The 16,816-nt window shown below is 47.3% G+C and overlaps 1 protein-coding gene across 1 annotated transcript in view; it reads left to right on the top strand.

Moving 5' to 3' along the window:
- RPAIN (RPA interacting protein) overlaps nt 1–11,064 on the top strand; it is a 53,473-nt gene extending 42,409 nt beyond the window's left edge. Inside the window, exons 6-7 of the mRNA XM_086950282.1 lie at nt 5,819–5,959; nt 10,906–11,064. Of these exons, the coding sequence (XP_086806408.1) occupies nt 5,819–5,959; nt 10,906–10,935 (171 nt within the window). The 3' untranslated portion in view covers nt 10,936–11,064. The remainder of the gene's footprint in view (nt 1–5,818; nt 5,960–10,905) is intronic.
- Nucleotides 11,065–16,816: the final 5,752 nt, after the last annotated feature.

The following is a 16,816-nucleotide window of genomic DNA, read 5'->3' as shown; positions in this document are numbered from 1 at the left end:
GACGTATGTCCGCCGCTCGAATCCCTGCCTCCTGGCCCCTGCTCGTACCCTTGGGCCACATCCTCCTTCGGTGTCCATCCTGTGCGGGCGCACCTGCTGCTTAGTGTGATGTGTGGGGCCTTCCAGCAGGCACACGTTGGATGGGGCTCACCCGGTGAAAGCTGCAGGCCCAATGGGTGCTTCCCGCCCATCGGGCCGCTCGCGACGAGTCACCGACTACTCCCACACCAGGAATGAGACTCCTGCCACATCTCACCGCATACCTGCTCCGAGCATTCCTGTGGTAAACTCCGCCGTCCTGACCCACTTACAGAGCGCCCCGGGGAGGCCCGGGTCCAACCATTGTGCGACTGGGGGGAAAAGAGGGTGTTTAGTGGCAATTCCCTTTGGTGCCGCTGCATCTGCTGGGATTTCCCTGTGTTTCACCCACGCCTCTTGGAAATTCCATGTTTAAATCACGCACCTTTATAGGAAACTTGTCCCGGGATAGGTACTCGCCTAGCGCCAAAATCTTTTATTGGGTGAACACTGCGCTTTATAAATGCCACCATTTCTGTGCAAAAACCTCAGAAGGGCATTATTGGTACATTGTATACTTCTGATTTTGGCTTTACTGTTATTTTTCCACCCTTGAAGACACATCACCTCCTGTTTCATTAGAAGGCGGTGCCACGCCCTTCGACTGCCCATTCAGTGTGTAAATAAATGTCAGCGCCGAGTTCCACGTTTGCATTTGTGGGAAATTCCAATTTAAATGTCCGAATTCCTCGAATGACTGGTATATCCCGTTTGGCAGGCTGGGGAACAGCAATAGCTACAGTTATGTGCGCGTGGGAAATTCATTGTGCTGTAAAAGGATGTTGGAGATTTTATAAACACACTGCGAACGTCTACTTGTCATATAATAACTTTTATTTAGCACTTCCTACTACACGCCTGCCCTAAGCGCTGCAAATAACAGATGCTGTTATTACATTGCAGTGTAGCTTCAAGGATACTCGGCTAAGAAATGGTTATTCCGATTATTTTCCTGGACTGAGACACATGTCCTTTATAAGAATAACACGGGGGGGTCTGGCCGAGAGCGGGACGGAGGAGGGATGCGGGCAGAGGGAAGGGGGGGGCGAGAGCAGGACGGAGGAGGGCTGTGGGCAGAGGGGGCGAGAGCAGGACAGAGGAGGGCTGCGGGCAAAGGGAAGGGGGGGCGAGCGGAGCCGAGCAGCTTCAGAAAGAGCTGAAGGCGAGAGACAGACACAGACGCAACGCCCACGGATCACATCAAGCCGTCCTTTAGACTAGGGGGCGTGTTTGAAGAATGTGAAAAGAAACGAAAACAAGTCAGGTCCCGGGCCGCGCTGTGATTGGCTGACGTCACGGGGGTGTCCCGGGCCGGCAGCCAATCACAGCGCGGCCCTGGAATGACGTCACGGGGGTGTCCCGGGCCGGCAGCCAATCGCAGCGCGGCCCGGGACAAAGGGGCGGGGCTTAAAAAAAGCACCAGAAACGCCCCCGAATCGCGTTTTCAAGAGAGAGCGCGATTGACAGCCTCTGTCTCCCAATGGCTAGCCTCCATTTATGGAGCTAGCCAATGAGAGGCAGAGGCGGGGCCGACATCCATACTGAAGACAATAGTTTTCAAACTGGGAGGGGCACTTTCGTGCCCCTCGCCAGGCTGAAACCTAAAAATTGCTGTATTTCTGACAATTTATCTGTCCCCTCCAGGGGAATACACAAACCCTGTGTACCTTTAGAATCCTCACATGTAAGAAAAAGATGCATGTTTGGTTTGGATGTGGACAAAAAGTTACAGGGGCCTAAGCGCAAACTACCTCAAATAGCCAAAAAAAAGGCTTAGCATGGGGGATGGGGGAGTTGGCCTAGCAGCAAAGAAGTTAAGGTTAAGACACCTCTTACACATTACCTTTAGGACAGTACTAAAGTAGTCAGATAGGCTTAATTCTGCAAGGACATTTCACACCGGGTTGTAAGTGTGGACCGCCCCTCAGGGATACAGGTGGATTCACCTGTGCAATCTGGGTAGAATTAAATTCAAAATGGGCCTCAGTGCTGTGTAACACACCATGCAACTATAAATTGTAAATAGATGTAACTAGTTAGGCTGCAGCTTAGGCGAATGGAACTGTAAATTGCGAGTCCTTTATTTGCCTTGATATGTTATTAGAACAAAATGTTATATTTACGTGGAATTATTTATTAAACTGCTTTCTTGATGTTGTTTATTGAGATAAGAAATATAACCTGTGTGTACTCAAACCTAAAAGACATTGCATTAATGTCATTGTTTCAGCTGAGTTGGAGGGAGTGGGAATGACGTATAACTGTGAGCATCCTGGGCATTACAGCTATCCTAGGCCATTCTCACAACAAGCGTCAGTGTGCGCGGCCTTCAGACAGCACGTGTTCTAATTACCATGGAGGCTTTGTCATTTTATTTCCGAGTTTCTCGAGAAAGTGTCCCTGGTCCCACACAATCAGGTTTTCAATGGCCTCCTACATTTTTTTGTAGGCGTGACTGCGCCTTGAAATTGCTTGGCAGCTTTCTGAAAGAAACGGGCTATCTGGAGGCGTCCGTCCCTCCACTATTTCACGTAAGCCGTCCATATTGCAAACTGCTGGCCTGCAGTGCGTCCTAAGCACATAGACTTTACTAGGGCGGCCGCCATCTGTTGGAAATCTGCTGCATTCATGCCCCTGTGATCCGGCAGATGCTCCGCCTGCTGCAAGACAGTCACATTTGCCAGAGTCTTGTACGTTCTGCGGATGATCGGATGCCTCTTCCCATCCTGCTAAACCTCCCTCCGGCCTCCAGCCTTGCTTCAATTTTGGAGACCTTATGCTATCTACTCAGGTTTGCCAACTCCTGCAACCTTAAGCATGTCAGATTGCAATAAATTCTGAGCGACACTAAAACACGTGCTGTTCGGGATGATTAATAAGTGCAGCGAAGTACCTCAAACAAAAACTTAAAATGAATGACTGTCACTCCGCCATCCTTCGACAAGTGACATTTGACAGACCTGAATTTTAATTGCCTGTTTAAAGGAAGCCGGGAGAGAAGTGCCTAAATCATTTTATTAAACTTCTTAAATGACAACATTAGAATGTAAAACCGGTTTTATTACTTCAAAAGAACCGCCATTAAATCCTGCCCAGTCCGCAGCCTCCCCCCATCACTCCTTTTAACTGACTTCTAATTAATTATATTAAGGACATTTCTCTACATTTTACTAGTTTGTGGAACATATAAAGCAAATTAAAAGTTTTAGAGGCAGTATATTTTTGAATTTTACTCGGTGCTCAAGCGCTACTGACTCAAGGAGGGAGCTGTCGTTTTAGCCTTCAACTGACAGTTGCTCCACTCTTAAAGTTCTGAGATGACTTTGCTGCAGAGATCAGGCCGCAGTTGGTATGTGGGGCCGTGGTGATAGAAATAAAGGAGATTTCACTTGGTGATTGTGCCAGGGCCATTTCCTTGCTTGTGTTTAAGCGGTCCATCGGCAGCTGGCAAGGAGCGTCAGTAGTTAATTAAACTAACCCTCCAGCTTCGTCTGGGCGGGCACAGGCTGTGCACATAAGTGCGGGGTGACATCCGAGGTTGTAAACCAAACCTAAATGGCTAATATTACCAGAGAAGCATGAACAGAGCTGAATAGACTAACAGGTCAGGTCCCGGGCCGCGCTGTGATTGGCTGACGTCACGGGGGTGTCCCGGGCCGGCAGCCAATCACAGCGCGGCCCTGGAATGACGTCACGGGGGTGTCCCGGGCCGGCAGCCAATCGCAGCGCGGCCCGGGACAAAGGGGCGGGGCTTAAAAAAAGCACCAGAAACGCCCCCGAATCGCGTTTTCAAGAGAGAGCGCGATTGACAGCCTCTGTCTCCCAATGGCTAGCCTCCATTTATGGAGCTAGCCAATGAGAGGCAGAGGCGGGGCCGACATCCATACTGAAGACAATAGTTTTCAAACTGGGAGGGGCACTTTCGTGCCCCTCGCCAGGCTGAAACCTAAAAAGGAGGGGAAAGTTTGAGAAGGTTGTATGACCATTCATAAGAGTCAAAGTTTTGGCATGCATCCGAGATAATAGGGATGGGGGGGAGGGGAGGTTGCAAGGAGGATTTGTTTTTTTTAAAAGCAAAACTGAAATTAATGTATACATATGCACATGACACTTAGTAAGATCGTAGTGGCTGGAGAAAGCCCCTCTTTATAAACACCCCTATGTGTACATAAGCAGTCATAAGCTCATGGTCTGACGTGCAGTTATCTTATGAAGAGGTATAGAATTAGTTTGACCCCTTCTCAGAGTTTTAGTAGTTTGTTTTTATATGCATATATATGTACATAGAAGAAACGGTGAAAACATTATCTGAGATGCATCTCTTGTGGTGTAGTATACTTTTTTTCTCCCTAAATAGACATATCTGCTTATAATACTTGGGTCTCTGTATAAATGTCGGTCTCCAAGTTGACTTGTGGAGCGCTGAGTCGCTAAAAATAAAGAAAAGACTTCAGAACTTGACTATTGTAAGTTGTTGCAGGCAAGTTATCACAGTGCCTGGTGTCAGCAGCTGAGGTGAAAAGCAGGTCAGGTCCCAAACCATAATTGAAGCCGTTGTCTCAAGCCACAAAAACAGAATTTTGCTTTTCTTTCTTCTGCTATATTTTTATAGCTTACATTGAAATGCACAGAGTATTTATTTTTTGCACTCCTTAGAATCTTTCTGCATGTTTCTACACTTTCTGAGCTATTGCAGCTTTTCTTTTTTTAGACTGACTTGTATTGAACTGTTTCTGATATGTTTGCCACAAATATCTAACAGGTTTTTGATATGTTTAATTTTGCATTAGAGGTTTTATTTGTATTAATGTTTGTAAACATGCTTACTCTTTCATTTGAAATGACTATGCACCAAGTGGTTTGTGGGGAAGTTACGAGTGTGACCATGTTATATGGGCTAAAGTACCCCCTGGTGCACATGACCAGTACACCGCAAATCACTTTGGAGCTCCACAATCCCACTAAGTTCTGCCTTCTGCCTTGTTCCTCTATATCAGCATGGAAGAATTTTGGATATGAATAATGTCCCATAACAGAAAATATTTGAATGACTCATGCTAAGTAAAAGTAAAGACCTCTAGGGCAACAGACTATTCCTACAGTATGACTGGCCATAGCCCCCCATTCTCTCCCTACCCCTCTTCAACTTTCCTTTAACCAGCACCACTTTGTTGAATCCTCTCCTTACCTGCACCAACTCCTTCTGTGCGGTCAATGCGTAGGACACTTTCATTAAATTGCTACTGTAGATTACTAAGCAGTTTGTCCTCTGGGTACTTGGTCAGGCCATCTTCTGTTAGATCGCAAAGCGGAATCCTGCTGCACACTTGTTGCAGGAATTTTCATGTTTGCGTTTCAAGTTCATATTACTGCTGTTTAACACCAAGGTTTCTCAGCCAATTTGAAGTAAATCAAACCACATCACTACAAAGAAAGCAATGCTTTAGTTCTTAAGTTACAGTTAAATATCATTCCCTTTATACTCCACACGAGCCCTGTTGAGTACCTGCAGGATTTTCACTTTTTCAAAGTGTATGCTTTTTAAATCATTAGTTGAAGACTAAAGTCTTGTGTGGATAATACTCACTAGGTACGCTACCTTCTATTTTGCTAGTCATTTTCCATTCAATCCTGGGCACTTTATCTCTGTGCGTATTGCATTTTGACTTGCCGTATCCTGCTTTGTGGCTCTTTTTCTGAAGTAATTGTTAAACTTATGTTTCATTGTTTTTTGGTTTAGTCACGAGAATTAACGGTCGAAAAGCTGCGGTCCCTTCTGGAAAGCCATTTGTTGGATCATCGATGTCATTGTCTGCATTCTCCTGTATTTTCTGTTCCCTCCTGGGCGGAGGGAGAAAGTAATCTTTTCATGAGCTGTCAGGTGAGCTATTCTGATCTTGTTGTGGAACCATCACGCCTAATCAGTCTGTGTTGCACTAGGTTACCTTGAAATATATTCTGCATAGGTGATAGAGGCACAGATAGCCTCTGCTTCCTAGGGATGATCTGACGTGATACATTTCACTCTAAAGAGTAATGTTAAGACTTGGGGCAGACCTCTTTCAGTCCAGGTTCAGGCCCATTCAGGGGACTGTTTTTTTTTTTTTTTTTTTTTTTTTTTTTTTTTTTGCGGGGCGGGGGTGGGAGGGTAGTGTTCATGAGACAAGTCTGAACTTTCTTGCTACTGCTCTGGTTATGCTTCTCGTACTGCGGAGTCTCAGCTGCTTTTGACTCCAGGGTTCATTGAGTATGTAAAGCAGTGCTAGAATGGATGAAATTATTCTGGTCTATCGGGTGCCTAATGAGGGTGTACCAGTCTCAAGGGATCCTCCTAAACTCCTGCTTCCGTTTAATAATTATATTGGCCCGCTAACTGGTGCACCGCCTGAATTTCCAGGTATATGGTACTAACACTCCACTTGAGGTATGCCTTTAGAAAGGAGATAGGCAGATGAAAGACTTAAAGCCCCCAGCAATTGGAATAAAGTTGTTTCCGTAAAGAACAGACCTGAATGCCAGTATGATGGCTCACCCTGAATGGGTCTAAACTAAGTCTTGCTGGTTCTCTCTCCAAATAACCGTTCAGTCCTTTTACTTCCGCTTAGAGTAGGTTGCTAGTCCCAGTGAAACATGCACTAGTTCTGGGACTAATTGTGGAACATATGCCCCAGTAGTCCCATGGCAAACAGGTACTGAATGTGTAAATGTAATGTAAATGTAATTTGTACTTGTAAAGCACACTAATACCCCAACTGGGGTGTCCTGGCGCTGTAACTCATACCGCTGTGGAACCCTTCCTGGCTTTTCCCTGTGAAATATCCACACCTGGGCACCCCCAAGGTGAAGCCTGGCATCCCAGCGCTGTTGGGGCCGTTGTGGAGATTATGCAAGCTATTGCCCAGAGTTGCAGAGTGGGACTCCATGATTGGAATAGGCACCGAGGCGAGAATTATCAGGTCTGAGGAAATTGAGCCCAAGACCCGCCGAGGCGGGAATTGAACCTCTGCATCGGGGTCTGCTGCTCTAACCATTGAGCCACACTTCTCCACCTTGGGGCAGTACAGATACCAATGGAGGAGAGCTATTTGGTGTAGTGATAGCTGTTATTCTTTGCATGGATAACAATATGATGTTAAGGACTCAAGGCTATTTTTTAATGTTGGTTTACCACAAAGTTGATTAAAAAATGATTATCGGACCGCAATTCATATGATCTTTGCTCTACCTGCCTTATCTTCAAAGCACTCTGCTTAACTCTACCTGTACGTAAGCTGTGCATTTGGAACTGGATAGCTAGAATCTCTTCAACCAGCCACAAGAGGTAGTATTCCTGCCTCGTAGAGGCAATAGTAGGCCTTCCAACAGTGCTATTATCAGTAATGTTTCTGAAAGCTAATCCAGGCCTGTCATGTTAATGGTTATACCTGCTAGATTGTTTGGATACCATGATCAGTGCCCAAACCTGCGCTTCAAACCTAGAAAAAAGTAATTCAGGCAATATTGGGAGGGTTGGGATAATCCCATTTATTTGTTCGTGGGGCCAGTAAACATTTGATGAACCTTGTTTGAGGTGGCGTTTTGGCCTGGCCATCCCAGTCGTGCAGCGATATTTGTGATCTAAGCATTGTTCTTCAACAGTTCAGTTCACTCATGCCTATGTCTGGAATTCACTTTTTTGTCCCTTGCACAACACTGGCCTAGTCCAAAGGACTGGTTATCCCTTGACAAGCTGGTGTGATGCAAACGCTAAGTCCACACTGGGTTCTTGATCTGTGCCATAGCTTTGTTGAGATTTTAAACCTTGAGGTAAAATAGCAGACAACACTACTGCACTAGGAAATCTGCCTTTACCCAAAACCTCCTGGTTTGCACTAATACTTTGACCTTTCGTGTATGTTTAATCACTTCGCTGGTCCACCTCATCAGTGACTTACGCTAATTTGCCTTGTTGACCGATACTCCTATCTTATTTCTGGTTGCTGAACAAACCCTTTTGCCTGTATACTGATTATTTACATATTTATTTTTTTTGACTGGAGATCCTTAACTGTGTGCGGAGTTGACTGCATACTCCTTCCCGTACTGAAAATAGGTCTTTGGATGTAGTTCATAAACCTCCGCGCTCAATCCTGGGGTAAAAAAAAATATATACCCTTATGAAATGGTCTAATTCAGAGAGAGTAACCAGGCTAGTGACACACATTATGGAAATGTGATTTTATTTTCGTTTTTTGTTTTTGGAGGAAAAGTGTTACTGAAAACAAACTTAGACCCATCAACTGCAGTAAAGTGAAAATTAATTGCACTGCGACAGTCCTAACCAAGTTTAGACTAAAACAACTTTGTGGATAGCCTACTGACAAATTACACCGTCATCGCATCTCGTTGCAAATGACCAGTGGGCAATTTGAGTATGCAAGAGATCTATAGACCAAGATCACGCAGTTACCCAGGGAAGCGTCCAAACCAGTCACTAGCGGTGTCTCCCGATTGCTCAACAGCCACCCAGCACCAGCAGGGAGGAACACAACACTATTTTTATCTATTCATAGGGGCATTGGTCCCAGTCTAATCTCATATGAAAGGAAGCCAAATATCCCTAGAGTGGGCCATGAAGGCCGGGAGAAGCCGGTACAGAGGTTTGAGACCTAGTTGCAGATAAGTCACAGATTCGGTCTGAGATGCAAGGGATGGGACCCCTCCATCACTCACGAACTAAACTCATTTTGCCAGCACTATAATTTTTTTTTTTAGATGTCTGGGACTTATCTAACCTCTTCCAACAAGGCAACATGTGATGTAATTAATTATGAGGACACCATCCTTCAGGTTTATTTTTTGTATGAGCTTCTAACCAGTCTGAGGAGATCGGTGGACATGCACAAGAATAGTGAAAGAAGACTGCCTCGGGATAAGAGCTAGATGGATACTTGGTGCCTCGCGTCAAAGCCAAAACATTTAAGATTCATGGCTATGTGACTGACTATGTGGTGCAAGTTGGTGTCCGTCAATAGCTCAAGATTGATTGTGTTGGAGCCTTCAGCTTTCATCACTTGCATCCAACATTAAGTCAGCCTTCCTGGCTCCTTGGGAGAATAGCAATGGCATAGTTGCCAACATTCCAAAAAAGAATTCCAGGAACACTTAGCAGCATAGCTATCAATTACTTACTTGTCAATTTACCATACCCACTGCCCCAAAGCTCCGCCCAACCCTCATAATTGGCATAATGTAACTCTGCCTACTTAAAATACTGTCCTGGATTGTGACTTGCATTATAAAATAAACCATGTGCTTTTAAAGTTCGTTCATGCATATAGTCGAGACCGATCACACCTTCCCAACTGGAAGAACTATCAATCTGAAACCGCTCAGTGATGGACATTACTTACTCACTCTCTGGACCAGCAGCTGGCACCCAGTTCAACTATCCTTTTGGGGTGCCCCATGGCCACGTTCTCCACGGCTTTCCTGCCAGCCACTGGCCAACAGTGCCCCTCCTCTCTGCATAGTCCCTCTGTCACAAATATTTAATTTGTTTTTATAGTGCTGCTCATACACGTACAGGGTTTCAGAGCACTTAACATTAGATGTATTACACAGACTATGAATCATACGTGTGAACTTTCTAGTCGCATATAGAAAATGAATTGACTAGTAGTTGAAACTGTATCTACCACTGTTTTTCTACCATTGGAGGAACAGCTGACTAGAAACTATGTAGCTAGTCATGAGGAGACAGGAGCTTGTATGCCCAGTGTTTGGGATGCAGAAGGTCCGAATGGCAGGTGTTGTATTGGCCCAATCCAGGGAGTGGAGTGACTTGGTGCCCACCCCACCCCTGCGTCTGAGAGGCCGGATGTAATGTGTCGCCAATCCTCTCCTTTGCCGAGCTCGTCCAGGGTGTTGCTGTTGTTTCTTGTCATGCTCCCCACTTCCCTCAGCCTAGCGAGGCGTGGTTGGACAAAATGGCAGTGTCCACAATGCGATGTGGGCTAGGATTTCTTCGGATGTGAGGTTGATGCACAAAGCGTTATGAAAGCTCGCCCACCATGTGCCGGGAATATTCCGGAATAGTGAATTACCCGGAACAGTGTCCAACTTGCCAGGACGGTCCCGACAAAATTGGGCAAGTTGGCAGCTATGCAATGGGAACACATTGAAGGAAGGGATGCACGTTAGCCCCCCACCCCCCCAAAAAATTCTGACCTGGATGTTAAGTCTTTCAATGCAAAAGGTCCAAACCCAATGATGAGCACACTGCGAATCCTGTGATATAAAATATGTCCAATGGCAAATGAATCTCAGATGGTCAGTCGTTAAAAAGGTGCTAGAGGGGAAGCAATGACTTACTTGTATGTTTGTGTTCGTTGACTCTTCCGGGATAGGAAGTAGTTTGGCTAGGCATTACAAACGTGTTTGCCCTTGACCCCGTGGTTTTCTGGAGTCGAGCATTGCACACCACTGTCGAGCCTCCTCGGGAGTGAAGTAGGTTGTTATGGTCCATTTGGAAATCTGAGGATGGTGCATACTTTTAACTGTTTATTTGTAAATTGTTAGAGATGCACCCAGACATTGGCTAGAATAAGATGTGGGGGGAGCTTCTGGTTAGTGTAGGTACTAAGGAACATATTTGCAAAACGCACAGATTTCCTTGTGGAATGCTTACATTTCAAATGTAAATCTTTGTCCTAGTTTATTGAAGTTTAGATTTGTCTGCCCTCCCAATATTAAAGCAGTTTGTCAACCATCTGTTAATAATGGTCAGTCGGCATATTAAACATCTAACGTTACTCCACTTTCTTTTTTTTTTTTTTTCTTTTTCAGGTGTGCGACACTGTGGCTGTGGTCCTATAATTTTCACACAGACTTGGGCATAGAAATGCTGGTGTTTAAGGAGTACCCTTTATGCCTGTTGTCTTATTTGTAGTTCGTCTTTTGTATGTTGAGCTGTGCACTTTATATTCAATAAAGCAGAGTATTTTACATACTTTCTGTGTTTTGTATTTTAAGATAGGCCCTGTCTGCCAAACTTTAAATCCGCCCAGAGTTGGTGGAGAACCCGGACGGGCACCCTGACAGTCTGTGTACTGTACTTGATCTGGGAACTTTGGTGTAAGTAATGTGAATAGTCTGGCAATTGTGAACCGAAAACCACCCGCTTGTTTGCAGCTGTATGAAACCTGGCAGTAGCCCAGCAGACTTTTAGTGCGTTTGGTGGCGGCTCCTCTGAAGTCTTGGAGATCTCTGCTTGCCCGGCAGATCTCCAGATGTGGCCAGTACTAGTCCGTCAGGACAGCGGGGGTTACTACCTCTGTTTCCCGGTCACGTGAAGGCGCGCCAGCTAAACTGAATGGACAAGTTTCTCCTATGTGGCAGACTCCAGCATGAGGTAGAGGCAAGGGTTACAAGATTGACATTGAACAGTTGCATCACTGTGCGGAAATAAGCAAAGCAACACATGTCCAATTTCACAGCTTTCATCCCTACCCCCAATTGCAGATGTTTTAGTTCGCCCCCAATTGCGTTTGAGAAAATGATGTAATTTTAATACAATCGCATGTTAGTATTCTTCCTTTTTATGAGAAACTCTGCTACTGGAAATGGAAAATGAAAAACTGAAATCTGTAAACGCTCATGGTTTTTGTGGGGTGGGGAGGTGCAATTGAAACCTGCCTGGACACAATTCCAAAGAACTCTGGACTACTTTGCAAGTAACTTAAACTGTGACAGAACGTCTAAAGCATAAGATGCTATATATACATGTTCATTATGTAAAAAAGAACCCACCATACTGAAACATCTGCATTGACCCACCTCCTTAAAGAGGTCACATTTTGATCTGCTCCGCACTCACCAAAGGAAATGGCCCTACTGCCCTAACAGAAAACACTTGATTCTCGCCTTGTTATTCAGTCACCTATGATCTTTCAGATGGACTACCGAAATACCACCCTTAAACCTTTCCAAAATCTACTGTGGTACCTTGCAAAGCTAGCTTTTATTCAGCCACTATATTTCTACCTATTGTGCAAAAAAGTGGCCTTGTGGCACTTTTTTCAAGTCTTCTAAATCCTCTCTGATGAGGGCAGAATCTTATTCTGACTTGCATGCATCATACATAACCTTCCAGCAAAACCATAACATCTAAATTTCTCTTTAACTTCAGGGAGTGATTAAAAGCCTTAGGAGAAAAGACATTTGGGACTGATTTAATAGAAATAATATTTTCTGCATGCAACTCTAGTATTATCTAACCCCCCACTCCAGATAAAGGGCCCAACCATAGAGAAACGAGCATTTGTAATAGGTATTGCATTTTTGAGAGTTAAGAGCTATTGGCAATGTAGGTGGGGGCGTGGCTACGCACTGAACATGGCGGTTTTAGACCAGCTACGGACCTGGGCCTCAAACATCCTGAAAATATTCCGTCAAATCCACACAGTCTGTACCGGACTCTATAACCACCAATGAGATAGCAGGACCTGACTCTGCTGCTGGCGCTACGACAACTCGCCAAGATCCAGAATCTTGAGATGCGGGCCTGGCGTCGCAACTATCGGGAGGCGCCATCTTGCATCTGCGGCGGGGAGCCTAAGAGATAGCCGCTAGCCGCTGTTGAACTGCGGCGGAGAGGCGCTGTTGCGGTCTGTGTGCTGACCAACTATCGGCACCGGGGAGTGGAGGTCTAGGGAACGTCGGCCTGCGGGCAAAACGAAGGATGAGGGACTGGCCCGCATGACGGACATCAGAACCAGTAAGGCCAGGGCTGCGGTGCGGCCGACGAGACACTGGGCCGAGGTGCAGAAACACTAATGTGGACGCTGACTGCTTCCCGCCCTCTGATCAGTGTGTGCGGGGTGGCGGCTGTGGAGTGACTTTGGATCCCGCACTTACGCCCAGCCCCTGACTATATATGGCGACATCGGCGCCGAGGCCCTTCCGACACCTAGGGCGGCCGCTGCGCCCTGGAATGCGGCCGCGGAGGGCCCGTATTCCACTGCTGGGGTTTCTCCCCCAACCGAAGCGACGGAGCATCACTTAATACCCGCGGCTGCTCCCTGGGTCGGGATGGCGTACACTGTGGCTTCGGTGGGCTCCAGCGCCGTGGGTGAACCCTTGCAGACCCCGCGGTGAGTTCGCTATATGAAGCACTGGCACCCATTTCCAGACCCCCATGTGTATTCGAGGAGAAGGGGATTCTTAAAACTCATTGAGCCACACAGACGGAGCCGAGGCTGGAGTAGCGGATCGTCTGGCTGGCCCTGGGCTACCTGGGGGTGAGGAATCTGGTGCAGGAGAACCGACAAAGACTGGGTTCTGTACTTTACCATCCCCTGGGCTTATGGTGGTTGTCCTGAGATGATCCTAATTTGAATACGGCATTGGCCCTGAGGAATTGGCAAGTGGTGGGGCTCATGGTATGCTAGACTAGTTGGGGCACAGTGGAGATATTGTCCCTGTGATCCGCCCGAGGAAATACACCTGGTAATAACATAGAACAGGCTGCGCAGGGGGTATACCTGCAACACTTTGGAAGGGATTAGGATCTCCGCAATGACACGGCTAGACACACTGGAGACACTGCTTTGGAGGTCACTAATCTCACTGCCAATCATTTCACTAACCAAAGACAATCGGGCGAAACAGGACCATGGTTACACAGACCCTGTGAAGGACATAGCAGACCGTGTGGACAGCACACTTGCCTCTGGTTGTGTCCCGCCTACGGCTGTCACTGCGCAAGTGGATAAATTGGACCTTATCCTACAAAAAGTGTGTGACTCTAGAAAAGCGATCTCGCTCCAGATTGGGACCCTGACTACTGGACTTAATCTGCTCCGGTCGGACCATGCCAAGACGTCGGACAAGGTGAAGGAAAATACGACACCACTGACTGAAGTGGTGCCGAAACAGAAGCAGATCGAAACTGATGTGAAGCAACTGCAGACACAGGTTGCCATTTTACTTGACCGCATGGAGGATGCAGAGGGCTGGGCAAGAAGGAACAACATCTGAGTGATTGGAATGCCAGAAGAAAGTGTAGGGACCAACGCACCGCGATACATTGAGCAGGGGTTCCGAGACCACGTCACGGCAGAGGGCCTCTCCAAGCAATACTGTATCGAGCGCGCGCACACAAAATACCAGCGGAGCGGCCGAAACAGAGTGCTCCACCGTGGCCACTCATAATCAAGCTGTTGAACTTCTGTGATACACAAGCAGGATGGGAAGCATATCCGTGGATAGTGGGAGGGGACTGCAACACAGTAATGGATGTATCTTTGGATAGATCGCACCCGCCCCTACATGGCACTGGGGTATTCCAACAGGCCGAAGCATTGGGAAGGTGGACTGAGGGATGGGGGCTATGTGATGTATGGTGGATGAGACATCCTACACATAGTGCACTGTGGAATAGTAGGAGTATTCCCTATCTCCACACTAGAAGTGACATGATATTCTTCTCTGATAGAATAGCCATGCAAGTGCTTCAGTCTACGTATCTGCCCAAAACTTTCTCAGATCACAACCCACTAGAGATAGTTATCACATGGGGCAGAGTGCACACCCCGGTCCATACATGGCGTCTCTGGCCGCAGATGCTTGACGACCAAGTGTTTCGCACTAACCTCTCCGACACTATAGAATGCTATTTTGCAGAAAACAGCAATACGGCCACGAGCAGACTGGTGGAATGGGATGGCTTTAATGCAGTAATAAGGGGGAAAGAAATTAGTAGGACAGTGGGAGCACAACAGAAACTGCATAGGTCTCTCTTGGAAATGGAAGAGAGAATGGCTAGATTGGAGCAAGAAGCAATGACTGATGTAGAGCGAAAGGGCCCATTGCAAGAGGGGCGATTCAGGCACGCTGAACTTTTAGAATCGCTAATGGTCATAGATTACAAGGCATATACACAACGTGCGCTTGCTGAAGCGGACAAGGAAGGAGCACTACTCGCTAGACTGATTCGAGACACTCACCCAGAAGTGGATATACATGAAATTAACACAGGGAATGGGACCACGGTGACCAGTCAGGAAGCTATCAATACCGCATTCAAGTTTCAAGTTTGACATTTGTATAGCGCCCTATATACCCAGAGGGTCTCAAGGCGCTGGAGGGAGGGAGGTGCTTTACTTATCGAATATCCAAGTTTTCGGGGAGGAGCTACGACAGCAAGCAAGATGGCCGCATAGCCTCCCGGTTCCGCCGACCCCCGTCCTTCGCTCGAAGATCCTGTCGTATATCCTGATTTCTCGCCCCATATCCGGGTGCATGAACTATTCTGTGGACTGATGGTGCAATCCCGAGAATTTTCCGACATGGTGGAGAGGAGTTATGTCGAGGTTTAATTTGAGGCCTAGCCCAGTCTGGAAGCCGGGGTCGCCAGTGTTGGTGTAGCCGGGTCCGAGTTGAACAGCGGACCGGTGAGAGCGGCAGGGTCCGGTCCATGGAACTTCCGACATCTTTTTGATTGCTTCGCTGCCGATCTGCTGCCTGGAATTGTATCGGAGGTGAGGTGACGAGTGACGCCCGAGGTGGTGTGTGTGGGGGTCTGAGATCCAGGGGCTTGGCGTACGTAGTGCCTGTGTCATCGGATCGGAGACTTGGTGCGCACTAACGCTTATTGATGATCGGTCCCTCACGGTTCATTCCTGCTCCGCCTAATCTTACCCCGGGGAAGGCGCCTCTCCGTGGGGGTCAATATGCTTGATCTTATGCGGAGCGGGTTCAGTGCGGCCCGTCATTGCGGTCAGTGATGGCGGCCCTTGAGGCACTTCAGGCGACTATGAAGACCCAGGCCTGGAATCTGATGGCGGCGGCGGACAGAATTAGAGGATCGGGACCGGACTCTGATTTGCTGCCTGAGACCCGGTGGCCAGTTCCTTCCCCCTATTGCTACCCCATCGATGCAATTTGACCCGGTGCTCGTAGCTTTCCATGCTCCTGTGGAAGTGGAACGGTTCGAACATGTGGAGATCGGCGATACACCTACAACGTTGGACTCTTTGGAACTGCAATTGGCGGAACTTTTCACTGCTTTTCCCGATTTGGAGACGCTCGCTCGTAATTGTGATTCGTGTGGGACTGTGTGGACCCCCCCCCTCCCCCCCTTTCCAACGGGTCCGTCAAGATGGCGGATGGGATAGTGCCTGGTCTTAGAGTCGGGAAGGGGCATCGTTGGACTCGAGCGTCTATTTTGGAACTTGCCATCCTTACTTCGACTTATAGACTATGGTTCGACAACTTCTGTTTGACCTTTGACAATCTTGCGGTGGGGCTCTCACTATCGGAGGTGGATCAGCGAATTTGCTCGACGGGGCCCAGGTTGAGACTGTTAGAGGTTTCACAATTTTGATTTATTGGTAACTGGACTGCTTTATTTGGTTAGCGGAGTCCGGGGCGGCATTTCTAGTTTCCTCTGCTGTACTGTTTCATTGTGGTCTGCTTGATCGTATTATCATGGCGGGGGATTCTTCGTTGAGACGGGGGGAGAGTCCGGGAGTGTGTTGGACATAGCCCTCCTCCATTACTCCCTTTTTGGGTAGGGTTTTAGTCCCTTCTTTCTCTTTTCTTTCTTTCCCTTTGTTCTTCTATATTTCGGGTTCATTTATGGGGAGACAGGCACGCTGCTAGGGGGGTAGGCCGTAGTCATCTGCAGGGGTGCAGGGTGGGGGTTGGAGGTGGGGGGGGATTTTGTTTTTATTATTTGTTTCTATGGCCTTTTTTC

This window comes from Lissotriton vulgaris, unplaced genomic scaffold (assembly GCF_964263255.1).
Source record: "Lissotriton vulgaris unplaced genomic scaffold, aLisVul1.2 SCAFFOLD_686, whole genome shotgun sequence".
NCBI lineage: Eukaryota > Metazoa > Chordata > Amphibia > Caudata > Salamandridae > Lissotriton > Lissotriton vulgaris.
Note: the sequence above shows the minus strand (reverse complement) of the source record. Positions and strands in the feature narration are given on the sequence as shown.